The following is a 14,650-nucleotide window of genomic DNA, read 5'->3' on the forward strand; positions in this document are numbered from 1 at the left end:
ATTACTACTTCTCATTCTTCTAAATCTATTCTCTCTCTACTTCTCATACTCTCTACTCCTGTAATCTACTCATTCTATTTTCTCTTTATCCAAAACCTTTCCCCTCTCTGACCTCTCAAGGTTCTAATAGAGGGTAACAGGTTGCCGAGAAGCCTATTCCGGCCAGGGAATGTTATGATGACCGTAGTCACAGCGTACCTCCTTACCTCTCACCAATTGTCGTTTTCTCATACTGATATTCTGCACAAACTGTGCTGTTGTATTTGTTGTAAAGTGTCCTTATTGCTAAGTATTTTTACTGTATGTACAGCACTTTGGCTCGACCAAAAATCGTTTAAAAAATGTGCTATATAAATAAAACTTGATTTGATTGGCAATGTCCTTGATCTCATATTCTCAAGGAACTGCACTACTTCTAACCTCTCTGTAAACCCGCTCCACACATCCGATCACTTCTTCATTTAATTCTCTCTACCCCTTTCCAAACATAATATCATCATTGATTGGTATCACTCGTGTGAGGCAGTCGCAATTTTTACAGGCTCCCACTACCTGTTAGCATCTGGCATCTGTTAGCATCTAGCTCTACTGCTTACAAACATTTAGTCATCCCTGCACACAAGTACAAGTAGTGCATACAAGTAGTAGTTTTAGTTATCTGCGGTCTGCAGAGGCCTACTCCCACCTGTCGAGTACGGCCGTGCTGAGGTGGTTTTCTCCCGGAGACGTCGCGAAGAGACGGAGCGGCTCCACCTGTCTGGTGTCTGCGATCTGCGATCTGCGGAGGCCTGCTCCCACCTGTAGAGTACGGCTGTGCTGAAGAGGTTTTTACCCCGGAGACGTCGTGAAGAGACGGAGCGGTTCCACCTGTTGCTGCCTGCTTGTCACCTGTCTGGTGTCTGCAATCTGCGGAGGCCTGCTCCCACCTGTAGAGTACGGCTATGCTGAGGAGGTTTTTACCCCGGAGTCGTCGCGGAGAGACGGAGTGGCTCCATGCTTCGGGCTTGGCCTGCTTCCTCCGGGCGTGTGCTGATGTGCGGAGGAGGATTTTACCACGGCTGGGGCCTGCTTTCCACCTGTCCTGGTTCTGCTGTTGCGGAGGCCTGCTCCCACCTGTCGTGTGCTGCGGTGTCGTGTGCTGCTTGCTGAGGAGACATTTCACCCCGGGGATACCACGGAGGGACCGGAGCGCTTCCACGCTGCTGCTTTCGCCTGTCCTTTGCTGCTGTGCTGATTTTCTCCAGGAACATCGCGGATACTGTGTGCAGGGGCCTCATTTATAACGCCGTGCGTAGGATTCACGTGAGAAGGTTGCTTACGTAGTAGAAATCCAAAAAATAGGTACAGAAATGTTCCGACATTTTCCGATTCACCAAACATTGCGTACCAGCGAGGAAAGTACGTACGGCACTTCCTACGCTGGTTTCCCTTTATAAATCACAATCGACTTGAAATGCGGTGGAGCTTTTGAGGGCTTCACGTAACGCCCATATGTGCCTATAAATAGTCAAAGAAATGCCCATTCATTCATTTTGACTGACTTTATGAAGAAGATAGCAGGAAATGACGACAGAACAGCTAAAAAAGACATCTCACACCATGTCATATTTTGGTTATTTTGGGGAGGTCGAGATAAATCATATTGTTTGGTGGATGCAGTTTGAACCAGAGTAGCAGCATGGAGGTCGGATCGTCACCAAAATAAATAAATAAGTGGTCCGAAAAAGGTTAATGACAAAAAAAAGACACGTAGCCTTCCTCAGGCAGTGTGTTTGTACAGGGGACAGGAGACACCCCCTTGATGAGAAACTGTAAGAAATGATCAGGGAATCCCTCCGGAGTGGAGTCATGACGACTGGATCTGAATTATGTTTTTGTATTTGGTGGTTTGTGTCCCAGCTGTCGATCAGCAACTATATATCCATAATCCACCAGTTAAAGGAAATGCAACTAATGTGTTGTGTTATATTAGCTGTACAATTTACCACATATGGTGTTCTTAGTTTCCATACCTCCTGTGTTTTACGAGCGACTTATCAAGTCTTGGCAAACTGCATAAAACACGATTAAACGTGATAGTATATAAAACCATGCTCGTATCTACAACCTATAGAAATGCAAAACCGCATCATTTATGAGAAAACATTTCATAACATTAACACCACATATTCAAGGTGGTTTTAAATAACATATCCGTATTTATTTGTTTCTCCAAGTTATGTTTTTGTGTGCACTGAGGAGTCTCAAATAGGCGTTTGTTAAATCATTTTAAGATTGGCTTTAATCAATTTGTGAAAATGAATTCTTCATATATGATAAATGAGAGGTAACATTTTATTTATGGCATTATTTCCACATATTTCTCTCCATTCTTCCTTCTGCCAACGGTGTCGCAGTTTCTCGTCTCTCCCGTTTTTGTGCTTAGTGCGTACGCATGGGTTAGAGTTTGCGTGGAGGACCGCACATTTTCCCGTCAAGTTAGTATTTTATAAATCGCGAACATTGCGTAGAAACTGGCGTACACCATTTTTTTAGCGTATATCCCTTTATAAATGAGGCCATAACGCCGTGCGAATGATTAACGTGGGAAGGTTGCTTACGTAGTAGAAATCCAAAAAATAGGTACAGAAATGTTCCGACATTTTCCGATTCACCAAACATTGCGTACCGGCGAGGAAAGTGCATACGGCACTTCCTACGCCGGTTTCCCTTTTATAAATCACAATCGACTTGAAATGCGGTGCAGCTTTTGCGGGCTTCACGTAACGCCCATATTTGCCTATAAATAGTCAAAGAAACGCCCATTCATTCATTCATTCTGACTGACTTTATGAAGAAGATAGCAGGAAATGACGACAGAACAGCTACAAAAGACATCTCACACCCTGTCAGATTTTGGTTATTTTGGGGAGGTCGAGATAAATCATATTGTTTGGTGTATGCAGTTTGAACCAGAGTAGCAGCATGGAGGTCGGATCGTCACCAAAATAAATAAATAAGTGGTCCGAAAAAGGTTAATGACAAAAAAAAGACACGTAGCCTTCCTCAGGCAGTGTGTTTGTACCGGGGACAGGAGACCCCCCCTTGATGAGAGACTGTAAGAAGTGATCGGGGAATCCCTCCGGAGTGGAGTCATGACGACTGGATCTGAATTATGTTTTTGTATTTGGTGGTTTGTGTCCCAGCTGTCGATCAGCAACTATATATCCATAATCCACCAGTTAAAGGAAATACAACTAATGTGTTGTGTTATATCAGCTGTACAATTTACCACATATGGTGTTCTTAGTTTCAATATCTCCTGTGTTTTACAAGCGACTTATCAAGTCGGCTATCGAACGGCATAAAACATGATTAAATATGATAGTAGGCTATATAAAACCATGCTTGTATCTATACAACCTATAGAAATGCAACACGGCGTCAGTTTAAAGTAATTATGTCCTTCTGTTTACCGCATAATTTATGAGAATACATTTCTTAACAAGAGAACATAATCGAGGGGTGAGCAATAACATTTCCGTATTTATTTATTTCTCCAAGATTTTGTGTGCACCGAGGAGTCTCAAACAGGCATTTGTTAAATCATTTTAAGATTGGGTTTAATCAATTTGTGAAAATGAACTCTTCATATATGATAAATGAGGTACCATTCTATTTATGGTATTATTTCCACATATTCCTAACAATGCGGTGTTAAGGAGTCGTGGTGGAGTCAAGCATTCTGGTGAGACCAGGTTGAGCAGGTCACATTTTGGTTTTAGAAAAATATCGACTCTTTGTTTGTAGATATCTATTAAAGCCTACAAATAAAGTGTTATTTAGACCTGTTATATATATTATTGAGTGATACATATTATGGACACACATATTATAGGAAACACTGTATATTATACACACTGTTCTGCTTTCTGCACGGACCACAGCAGCTGTTCTCGCTGGAAACATTGTGTCATGATTAATGCAGTTAATAAAATAAAAAAGGAGCCTAATATCCAGGGGAGAGACAGTTTGCAGAGCTGTCCTTAGTTAAGATAAGTCCGGCCGAAATTAGTTTTCCTTCAACATGGCGCGCTGAAATCGATGTATGGGTCACTACCGGAGGACCGAGTAGTCGAAGAGGCGAAAATTTGACAAATGAGAAAGGGCTAGCAACTCTTCTGTCTTTAAGGAATATTTTTTTAAAGATTACAGCACCGGGATTGTCTTGCGTATTCATGTTCTGTATAAACTGTAAAGCCCCCGCCAAAGTATAATTTGTGATATTGGGCTGAATAAATAATAATAAAATTGATCACTTGGATTGATGGATTTGGCGCAATAGATACACTTCACTTCAGAGCCCTCAAGAGCCAGATATAAATGTTAATTAGCGTGAAAATTGTGTTGCTAATACTAAATGTTTGCAATTTTTTCGTTAAAATATTACTTAAATGTAGAGCTGTCAAGTTAACGCAATTTTTTTTAATGCCACTAATTATTTTAACGGCGATAGCTAAATGGGTGGTGGTGACACAATTAACATTGTGGAGGACGAGGGACTGTGTGAGATAATTCGGATCGCATCCAAAATGTCGACAAGACAGAGGAGCAGCATCTTGCCGACAACTGTAAACAGGCTTGTCTGTTTGAGCAACTGGCTCAGTGCAAAGAAGTACACAGGGTTGGGAGAGTGTGAGAGAGAGAGGTTCCAGGTTGTTGTATTGAAAATATTCAGGAGGATATTTGTCATTGTTCCAATGATAATAAACAAACATTTGCATAAAGCATATTTGTCCACTCATATGTTGATAAGAGTATTACAAACTTTAAAAATATTCCTCTAAGGTGCATTTAGAACAGATTAAAAATGTGCTATTAATCGCGATTAAATATTTTAATCGACTTACCTACTTCAATTATAGTGTTGATAAAAAAATAGTTATTCCACCACAAACAATTGAAAGAATGATTTTATAATTCTGATTTAACTTCTTTTATAGGTGTTCAGAGACTTAAACTGTTGGAGAAACACACTTTTTGTTTTAATACCTCATTATGTGCTGGAGTCCTTCACTGGGACAAACACACTGAGTTAAAAAAGTATATTTTTCATTCAAATTAAAGTTTGAGTGACACATTTCATCCAGCAGTCAGCGGCCCTAAAACAAGGGAATGACATGTTTATAATGTGCTGAAAAACACCAAAGATATGCAGGGATGTGAATCTGTTTCTAAGGCCTTTTCTTATGTTGGTACATTCTGATCATTTAAACAAAAGAGAACAGAATCAAACTGAAAACATCGTGAATATTTTCTAGATACATTCATCATTGTTTCTTTTTTTTTTATAGACCAGAACAGACTGCCAACTCAACAGGAACTATCAAAACATCCTAATCAAAGTTTAAGTCACAACATTTTATTAACCAAACAGATTATTCAAGAAACTACCGGATGCAGCTTCACGAGGCTAGCAGTTAAATCCTGGACATATAAAATGTTATAAAGGAATAACAAGAATATTAGAAAAACCATGGTTGAAACATAGCATAGTATAACAATGATTTGAATTACAAAACAGGAAAAACAGCATCTCTGTGGCCTTGTTTTGGCTTAGTGTGAATGCTGGTTAGAACATAAAAAACTGTTATAGGGATTTCAAACCAACGTGATTCCCATTCTAGCTCCCTGCTAGAGCTTTTCTGGTTCGGAACCGTTTTTTATTTTCAGCCCCCGTTTTGTTCACACCGCCCAGAGCCCGACTGGTTCTGCCGCTGCTGCGTCATGACGTCACCGTTTACGTCGCTGATTTTCTCCCCAACGGTGTTACGGCGCTCACTACAACAACAACAATGGGGGACTGCGTCGGGTCGATGATCGTGTTGCTTTTAAGCATACGAAGCCAGATTAAATTAAATAACGACTTCTCCAACCTTATATTTTTCTCCAGAGTGCCGTGGTTCATTGTTTATTAATGTGGTTCAGCGGCATTTACCGACCGCTGCAGTGCTGCTCTTCCACGGGAGTTTATTCTCCCGTTAGCTCCGGGTTAGCTCACACGGCAGCGGCCGCTGCAAAGTATTCACTGTCTGACTGTCACACAAGCAGCCGATACATATCCCCAATTCCCCATAAGTGAATGTGTTTCAGTATTAATTGACGCTGTTTGGCATCACAACGCTGTTATTAATGTTTTTCTGGTATAAAATGGGTGAAGTTAGCTTAGCAACCGAAGCTAAACTAACTATCTTGACTACTTGTTGTTGCTATCCTATTGTGGCATAAGCCGTTTTCTACAAGCACATTTTCCCGGCGTATTTTCATTATGATTCCACTTGTGATAGTCGGACATGACAACCTGTGCAGCCCATGTATTGATTCCATCCGATAGCTGCTATAATACAAAACAAAACGTCTGCCTGCTCTCCACAATGATCAATAACAGCGAACAGACAAATAAACAGAATCACACAAAGCCTGGTTAGTGTTGCCTGACTTTATAAAGTGTGTTTTTTTTGTGTGTGGTTGCGTTCTAGTCACTTTGCTCAGCACTACTCATTGTTAGAACTTTTATTTGCCGTACTCGCCTTGAACTGTTAGCTCAGGTTAATCATGCCCCCCTCCGACGTAAGCGTGACGTATGCGGTTCTTGCTTCTAGACCGACAATTTTTTGGTGCTTGAAATTAACCGGATTCCGGAGCTTAGAGGCGGCTCCGCTGCGATGTGAACTGGTGGGAAAACCGGTGCTTTTCAGGCTCTAGCTCCGAACCGGCCCTGGAACCGCGTTGGTGTGAAAGCCCCATTAGACAGATTTAGGAAAATACATGATCGGTTAGGGAGAAAACAGCATCTCTTCACACCAGTACGGTTTCTCTCCAGTGTGAACAAGTTGATGGGTTTTGAGAGCACCTGATGTTGTGAATGTTAGCCCACACTCTTCACAGCTGTAAGGTTTCTCTTCTGTGTGAATACGTTGATGTGTTTTGAGATTACCGGATGTGGTGAAAGTTTGCCCACACTCTTCACAGCTGTACGGTTTGTCTCCAGTGTGAATACGTTGATGTGTTTTGAGAGCACCTGATTGAGAGAACGTTTTCCCACACTCTTCACAGCTGTACGGCTTCTCTCCTGTGTGAACACGGTGATGTGTTTTGAGAGCACCTGATGTTGTGAACGTTAGCCCACACTCTTCACAGCTGTACGGCTTCTCTCCTGTGTGAACACGGTGATGTGTTTTGAGAGCACCTGATGTTGTGAACGTTAGCCCACACTCTTCACAGCTGTACGGTTTCTCTCCTGTGTGAATACGTTGATGTCTTTTGAGATCAGCTGATCTAGTGAAAGTTTTCCAACACTCTTCACAGCTGTACGGTTTTTCTCCCAAGTGACTATGGTGATGTCTTTTGAGATGACCTGATCTAGTGAAAGTTTTCCCACACTCTTCACAGCTGTACGGTTTATCTCCAGTGTGAATACGGTGATGTCTTTTGAGATGACCTGATCTAGTGAAAGTTTTCCCACACTCTTCACAGCTGTACGGTTTATCTCCAGTGTGAATACTGTGATGTCTTTTGAGATGACCTGATCTAGTGAAAGCCGTCCCACACTTTTCACAGCTGTACGTTTTTTCTCCTGTATGAATATGCAGGTGGCGCTTTAAAGTTCCAGATGTTGTAAACGATTCATCACATTGCTGACAGCTGTGACGTTTCTCTCTTCCTTTCGGTTTCTAAAACAGACGGACAGAGAAAGAGAGAAAGTAAATCTAAAAAGCATATATTTTGACTTGAGACTTGCTTGACTAATATTGATAAAAGACATGAATTGACTTTGACTTGGTATTCATGACTTGAGACAGATGACTTGAAAGGGCTTTACTTTTTAAAATGAAATATTTGAAAAAAAGGTGCATATATTATTTAAAATATATTTCAAACTCTGACTTCATTTTAGGGATATTTCGACCAGGAGTGTAGAGCTATTTGTTTAAGCACCGGATCAGCAAAACATGAGTCTGTGAACCAGTCTGCCTTGATCTATGAATTCATGTTCGTGACTCTCACAGTATCTGCTGCCAACAGCTGTTTTATAGAAGGAAAACCTCCTTCACTTCATGAAATCTCTGCAGCACCAGGAGGCAGTAACGTGTAACTCGGCAGAATCTGAGAAGAGCAGCACCAGCTGCAAAGGGCTGTGCCTTTTACTGTTTACTTCACTGTGTTTACCTTCATTAGAACAGCTAAAGAGTGACCACAGGCTGCTACGTTTTAACCACACGCAGATCAAACTGCCCGATTATTCCCCCTACTCGTTATATGAATGAGATGTCCGGTCACCAAGGCGCATGATGTGTGTGTGTGTGTTTGTGCTCTGCTCCGCGTGCGTGCGTGTCTGTCCGACAACGGCATTTGTTTTTTATAATTACCATGAACACTAATTTACACACAACTGGCCAACTCCATAGGTATACAGTATGTGGGTGTTCCCAAATGAAAGAAGTTTGTCTAATCTTAATCTCACTTTAGTGCTAAATGCTGTCGGAGTGCACCCGAATGAACGACACTATCATAATATCTTCTCTCTCCCCCCACACACACACACACACACACACACACACACACCAGGGTTTCCGCTAGGATTTTTTCTCGCCGGTCAAATGTCCGGGCAGAATTTATTTTACCGGACACATTTGAAAATTACCGGTCATATTTCAATAATAATAATAAGAGTTGTGTAGCAGAGTTTCCGTTAGCAGGTAATTACCGGACTATGAGCAGATATGCTTCAGTTTAAAACTCAGTTCACGGGGCTCATTTTTATATTGCTTCAGTTTATAATCGTAACAGATCGAAAAATTCAGATTCATTTTTCAATAAATTATTCCACAAACAACAAACAACATAATTATTACATTCAAACAAAATACTTGTAGTAGATAACGTACATTATTCAAAAGTTTACATTAACTTTGAATAATAACACGGGAGAAACGGATCCTCTCTTTTCCCCTCTCCCTCCCTCTCTCTCTGACAGCCCGTCAGTTTCTCATGCAGCTCCTGCAGCTCGCTAAACAGAGGCGGGGCTTCAGGTGATTATGCAGAGCTGCGTGTCAGACTCAGCAGCTGATCTGATCTGATCTCTCTCGCGTGTCCGGTTATACTTCACTCGCGTTTATGTCCATATCGATCAGATCCAGCTCTCCTGATCGGCCTTTATAGAGAGCACCGATCAAACTATTAAGAGTGAATATCGGCCGATAATGACCGGAGCCTCCCTAATTATTACCAGACATTTTGACCGGCAGGTTTTGAATTTACCGGTTTTTAATAAATTTTACCAGCTAAAAACCGGTAATTACCGGCTAACGGAAACCCACACACACACACACACAACACACACACACACACACACACACACACACACACACACACACACACACACACACACACACACACACACACACACACACACACACACACACACACACACACACACACACACACACTCTCTCTCTCTCCTCTTCATCCTGGTTCTTCAGTCTTTCTTCGCCTTGATAAAACACTGCTGTTAAAACACACTAATCTCCCTTTAATGCCTTTACTTATGTGTTCCGATCATATACTCCCACCTCTGACACATCAACGTTCTAACCATAGTAAGTACAGTAATGTTCTAACCTAACCTATATCTAACCATATTGTGCATTAATATTGTATTTTCTAAACAGGTTGTGATCTTTCATTTGGGGATAACAGTGTTAGGAATATATTGTGATGAAGTGCACACTGACCTGAGCTCCAGGGGTCTTTTTCTTCTCCTCCATGCTGCTCTCAGTGCTCCTTCTCCGGCTGTGTCTCTGAAATAATCACAAAACAAGATGAGTCCATACAACCGACAGACACAACAAAACTACACACAAAACACACACACACCAACACACACAAGGATGTTACCTCTCTCTTCGTCCTGGTTCTTCAGTCTTTCTTCTCCTTGATAAAACACTGCCGTTAAACACACTAATCTCTCTTGAATGCCTTTACTTATGTTTACCGATCAGCAACGTGGTATAAAAAGCTAAAAACAAAGAACGCGAGGCAACAAAAACGGTTTAACGGATAAATGCACGGATAAATCACTCTACAAGGATAAACTAAGTATTTGTATGTGTTTTAAAAGTCTCTTAAACACATTACATTCGGTATAAAATCTGCACCAAGGTCTGTTAGCAACGTATACCTTCCGAGGACCTTCTTCTTCTTCTTCTTCTTCTTCTTCTTCTTCTTCTTCTTCTTCTTCTTCTTCTTCTTCTTCTTCTTCTTCTTCTTCTTCTTCTTCTTCTTCTTCTTCTTCTTCTTCTTCTTCTTCTTCTTCTTCTTCTTCTTCTTCTCTTTAATGGCGAATCGCTTCCACTTGGAGCATATATCGCCACCTACTGTTGAGTTATTAAATGTTCATATTCAATCCTTGTCCTCAGACCAGTGCTTTTGAGGAATTTGAAGATCAGCTTGTTTGCTTCATTTCTTGATTTACTTTCATATATTGACTTGAAATCCATGTCCTTGACGTTGAGTTGTTCCAGTGCCGTTTTCAGAATGAGTCTTTGCCTTGTATATTCCGGGCAGCTAAAAAATACATGATGTATTGTCTCTGGTTGTTGGCAACCATCACAATTGCCATTTGGATGTTTTCCAATCAGATGCAGTGATGAGTTTAATCCAGAGTGTCCCAATTTTATCCTGCTGTTAATGCTCTGTTCTCTTCTACTACTCCCCCAAGTGCTTCCTGTTCCTACTTCCCTTTGTATCTGGTATAAATGTCTTCCTTTGATGTTACTGTCCCATAGTTTTTGCCATTGTTGCTTGATAACCACTTTTGTAACAGATTTGACTTCTGATCGACTGATGGGTACCATAATATCAATCTGGTTTGCTTTCAAACCACATTTTGCCAGTTGATCCACTACTTCATTCCCTCTAATACACACATGCGCTGGAACCCACACAAATTGAACAACAATTCCCAGATGAACTAACCTAAACATGATGTGTAAAATTTCATGTAAAATATCCTGACGACATTCTGAAGAGAAGTTGTTTATACTCTCCAGAGCTGCACTGGAGTCAGAGCAAATGACCACTCGCATTGGCTGTATTTCCTCTACCCACTGAAGTGCTAGTGAGATAGCCATCATCTCTACTGTACAGTATATACTGCGATGTGATCACTCGTACGCTTTCCCACTTTTACTTTTAATTCAGGAACATAAAATGCACAACTAGTTAGACCATTTTCTGGATTTTTGGATCCATCAGTAAATATTTTTATAAAGTGCCCATATTGTTCATGTAGAACAGTATTCACATAAGCCTGTACATTGATTTTGTTTTTCATTGAATGTAACCGTTTCAATAGTGATAAATCTACTATAGGTTGAGGTAGAAACCATGGTGGAACAGCTGATAACAACACCGTCGGACTAATACTCCATTCTTTAACTTTGAATTCCTTACATATTTCCGAAACACAAACACAAAAACTTTCTTTTTTTATTTTGTTACTTTCCCAAATTGTTTGTACAGTTTGTTTGGTAGGGTGAGTATCTTTATGGCCCTGAAGATTTGCCCAGTAATGAACAATTAACTGTTTTCTCCTCAAAGAAATTGGTATTTCTCCGACCTCTACCTGAAGTGCCGACACTGGTGTAGATCTGACTGCCCCACAGCATAACCTTAGTGCTTGTGCCTGGACTCTATCTAATTTTTGAAGAGAAGAATATGCAGCTGAACCATACACTATTAGTCCGTATTCTATGGCTGATCTTATTAAGGCTGTGTGTACGTTCCTCAAAGCAGCTTTATCAGCCCCCCACTTAGTGCCTGCCAAGCACCTCATAACATTTAAAACCCTTTTACATTTATCCACTACTTTATCAATGTGCGTACTCCATGTGACTCTCTCGTCCAACCATATTCCCAGAAATGTAAATGTCTTCACTTTCTTTAGATCTTGTCCATAAAGTTTTAACCTAACCTCCTCACCTATCCTTTTCCTCGTAAAAAATAAAGCTTCAGTTTTTTCCACCGACCAGAGACCAGCTTTCAATTTCCATAATGGCTTCCTGAATCTTAGCTACAATATATTTTACATTTCTGCCCCTTTTCCAAATTGCTCCATCATCTGCAAAAAGTGACTTACCAATATCAGATCCTACTTGTGTGTATATATCATGTATCATGATAGAAAACAAAAGAGGACTAATTACACTCCCCTGCGGGGTTCCATTTTCAACTTCATGCCTTCGAGAATATGAATTGCCAACTCGGACTCTGATGGCACGGCCAAACAAAAAATACAAAATCCAATTATATACATTACCTCCCAGACCCATAATGTCCATTTTTATTAATAATCCTTCCTTCCACATCATATCGTAAGCTTTTTCCACATCAAAGAATACAGCTACAACACACTCCTTATTCGCTTGTGCTTTCCTGACTTCAGTTCCAGGCACAGCAATGGATCTAAAGTACTCCGCCCTCTTCTAAACCCACTCTGATAAGGAGTCATTAGTTCATTTTTCTCAACGTAGTATGTCAGCCTTTCTGTTATCATTCTTTCCATAACTTTACACAAGTGCGATGTCAGAGCTATAGGTCTATAACTGCCTGGACTGGTTGGATCTTTCCCAGGTTTTCTAATAGGAATAATGACAGACTCTTACCATATTATTGGCAGATTCCCTTTCTCCCAAATCTTATTGTACATCTCCAGCAGCTTTCCTAATGCAAAATCACTTAATTTGGTCAACATTATATAGCATACATTATCTTTCCCAGGAGCAGTCATTTTACACTTACTTAATGCTCTTCTCAACTCTTGAATAGAAAAAGGTATATTTACAACACTCTGCGACGAATGTCTTTCTTCATATACATTAGGATGTTCATCTAACACTTCCTGCCTCCTGATCTTACCTTCTTCTGTCAAATTTTCCGAAGAATGAACTTTGACAAGATTCTTAGCTAGAATTTCTGCCTTCTCCATCCATAGCACCGGTGGCAATTTCCCCTCCATTCTCTAACACTGGCAGGCAGGGCCGCCCCTCCCTACAGGCCAATCACGCAGGCTGCATGGGACCCCGCCTTGCGCAGGGGGCCCCGCCCAGAGGGCCTCAAATGCTGTGCGCAGTTCTCCGCTGCTGTGCGCAGTTCTCCGCTCAGTTCTCCCCCCCCCCCTTGTTATTGTATGAGTCAAATGTACAACTTGTGAATGTTGTATAAGTCAAATTACCAATTGCCATATTAAAACATCAGCTGCAATTCACGACATGAAGAAGGCAGTCTCTGCAGAGCATGTAGGCTAATGGAAATGCAGTTATTTCCAGCATTCTTTATTTAACATTCATTCAAGTATGTTATGCCTTTTATCTGCTAATGTACAGGAGGAAGAGTGATACACTGTCTGTCTAGTTGGCTTACATAACAGTTAAAGTTTACAGCTTAAAAAACATGGAGCATTTGTTCCCCTCTTATTCATTTTTATGTCAATTTGCACATTTCATGGTGACGCTCAGCCTCTCCCCTTAACTCCTAACAGTCATCATCATGGTGATGCTCAGCCTCTCCCCTTAACTCCTAACAGTCATCATCATGTCAACCACAACACAGAGAAATACTGATAGAAATGTGTGTGTAGTTGTTGATACATTGCTGACAAAGGGAACTACAATACAGATTTAAGAAATATCAGTTTTTGAGCATGTCATAAGCATGTTTTGTCTTGACTATATTACAACTATATTATAATAAAATAATATAGTATTTATATTATTGAATTGATTATTATTATTATTATTAGTAGAAGTAGTTTATTTGCATTAATTATATTTTAATCTTTTTTAGGCTAGTATTTGGCAGGAAATGCAGACGTATTCACCTGTAAACGCATACTGAACGACATACATGCACATTTACCATTTACCTCACTGTATAAAAAAGTAACTGTGTTGATAATAATAATGAACAGGAATTATATTTGCAAAGTAGCCTACTTTGTTTCCAAAAAAAATGTTTTCACTCCTGTCGGTTAGGGGGGGCCTCATCTCACAATGTCGCTTGGGGCCCCAAGTTGGCCAGGGGCGGCCCTGCTGGCAGGTTACTCTGCTGTCTTATTCCCCTCATCTTCTTAACCATTCCCCATACTTTATCTAATGGTGTAGTTCTCCCAATACTTGAACAGAATCCTCTCCAACACTCCCTTTTTGCTCTTTTAACAATGTTCCTTACCTGAGCCTGTGCCTTTTTATATTCTAATAAATTGTGTAATGAATGTGTCTTTCTTAGCTTTCCAAACAGCCTGATTTGAATAATAATAATAATAATAATACATGGGACTTTTATAGCGCTTTTCATGAAACTCAAAGACGCTTTGACAGAGAGTTAAGAAAAATAAAGACAAGAGAAAACAAAAAACAAATTTCGAATTGCATCATTACATTCTTTGTTCCACCACGGTACCATCTTAACACATTTACTAAGTTTACCAGTTTTATTCCCAATAGTTTGATTAGCACTTTTAATTATATTTGAAGTAAATTGTTCATTTATTTCATCAATACTTCCTGCCATATCAATCTGATCAAATTCATTATCACACAATTTAGCAAAC

General features: G+C 40.4%; 1 protein-coding gene across 5 annotated transcripts in view; it reads right to left on the bottom strand.

The window, feature by feature from the left end:
- The window catches only part of LOC117546212 (zinc finger protein 239-like), a 111,933-nt gene that overhangs the window by 8,439 nt on the left and 88,844 nt on the right, over positions 1-14,650 (bottom strand). For 2 of the 5 annotated variants that reach the window (XR_004568967.1, XR_004568966.1), the window contains exons 1-2: positions 9,937-11,166; positions 9,774-9,839 (exon numbers count right to left, since the gene is read on the bottom strand). Coding sequence is in view for 3 of the 5 variants with exons in the window: in XM_034216363.1 (XP_034072254.1) it covers positions 6,816-7,712; positions 9,774-9,839 (963 nt within the window). In the remaining 2 variants the exon portion in view is untranslated. Of the gene's footprint in view, positions 1-5,930; positions 7,713-9,773; positions 9,840-9,936; positions 11,167-14,650 lie in introns of those variants that run through there. The other 3 variants (XM_034216382.1, XM_034216363.1, XM_034216372.1) reach the window with 2 other exon arrangements.

The sequence above is a fragment of the Gymnodraco acuticeps genome, unplaced genomic scaffold (assembly GCF_902827175.1).
Source record: "Gymnodraco acuticeps unplaced genomic scaffold, fGymAcu1.1, whole genome shotgun sequence".
In the NCBI taxonomy this organism is placed as follows: domain Eukaryota; kingdom Metazoa; phylum Chordata; class Actinopteri; order Perciformes; family Bathydraconidae; genus Gymnodraco; species Gymnodraco acuticeps.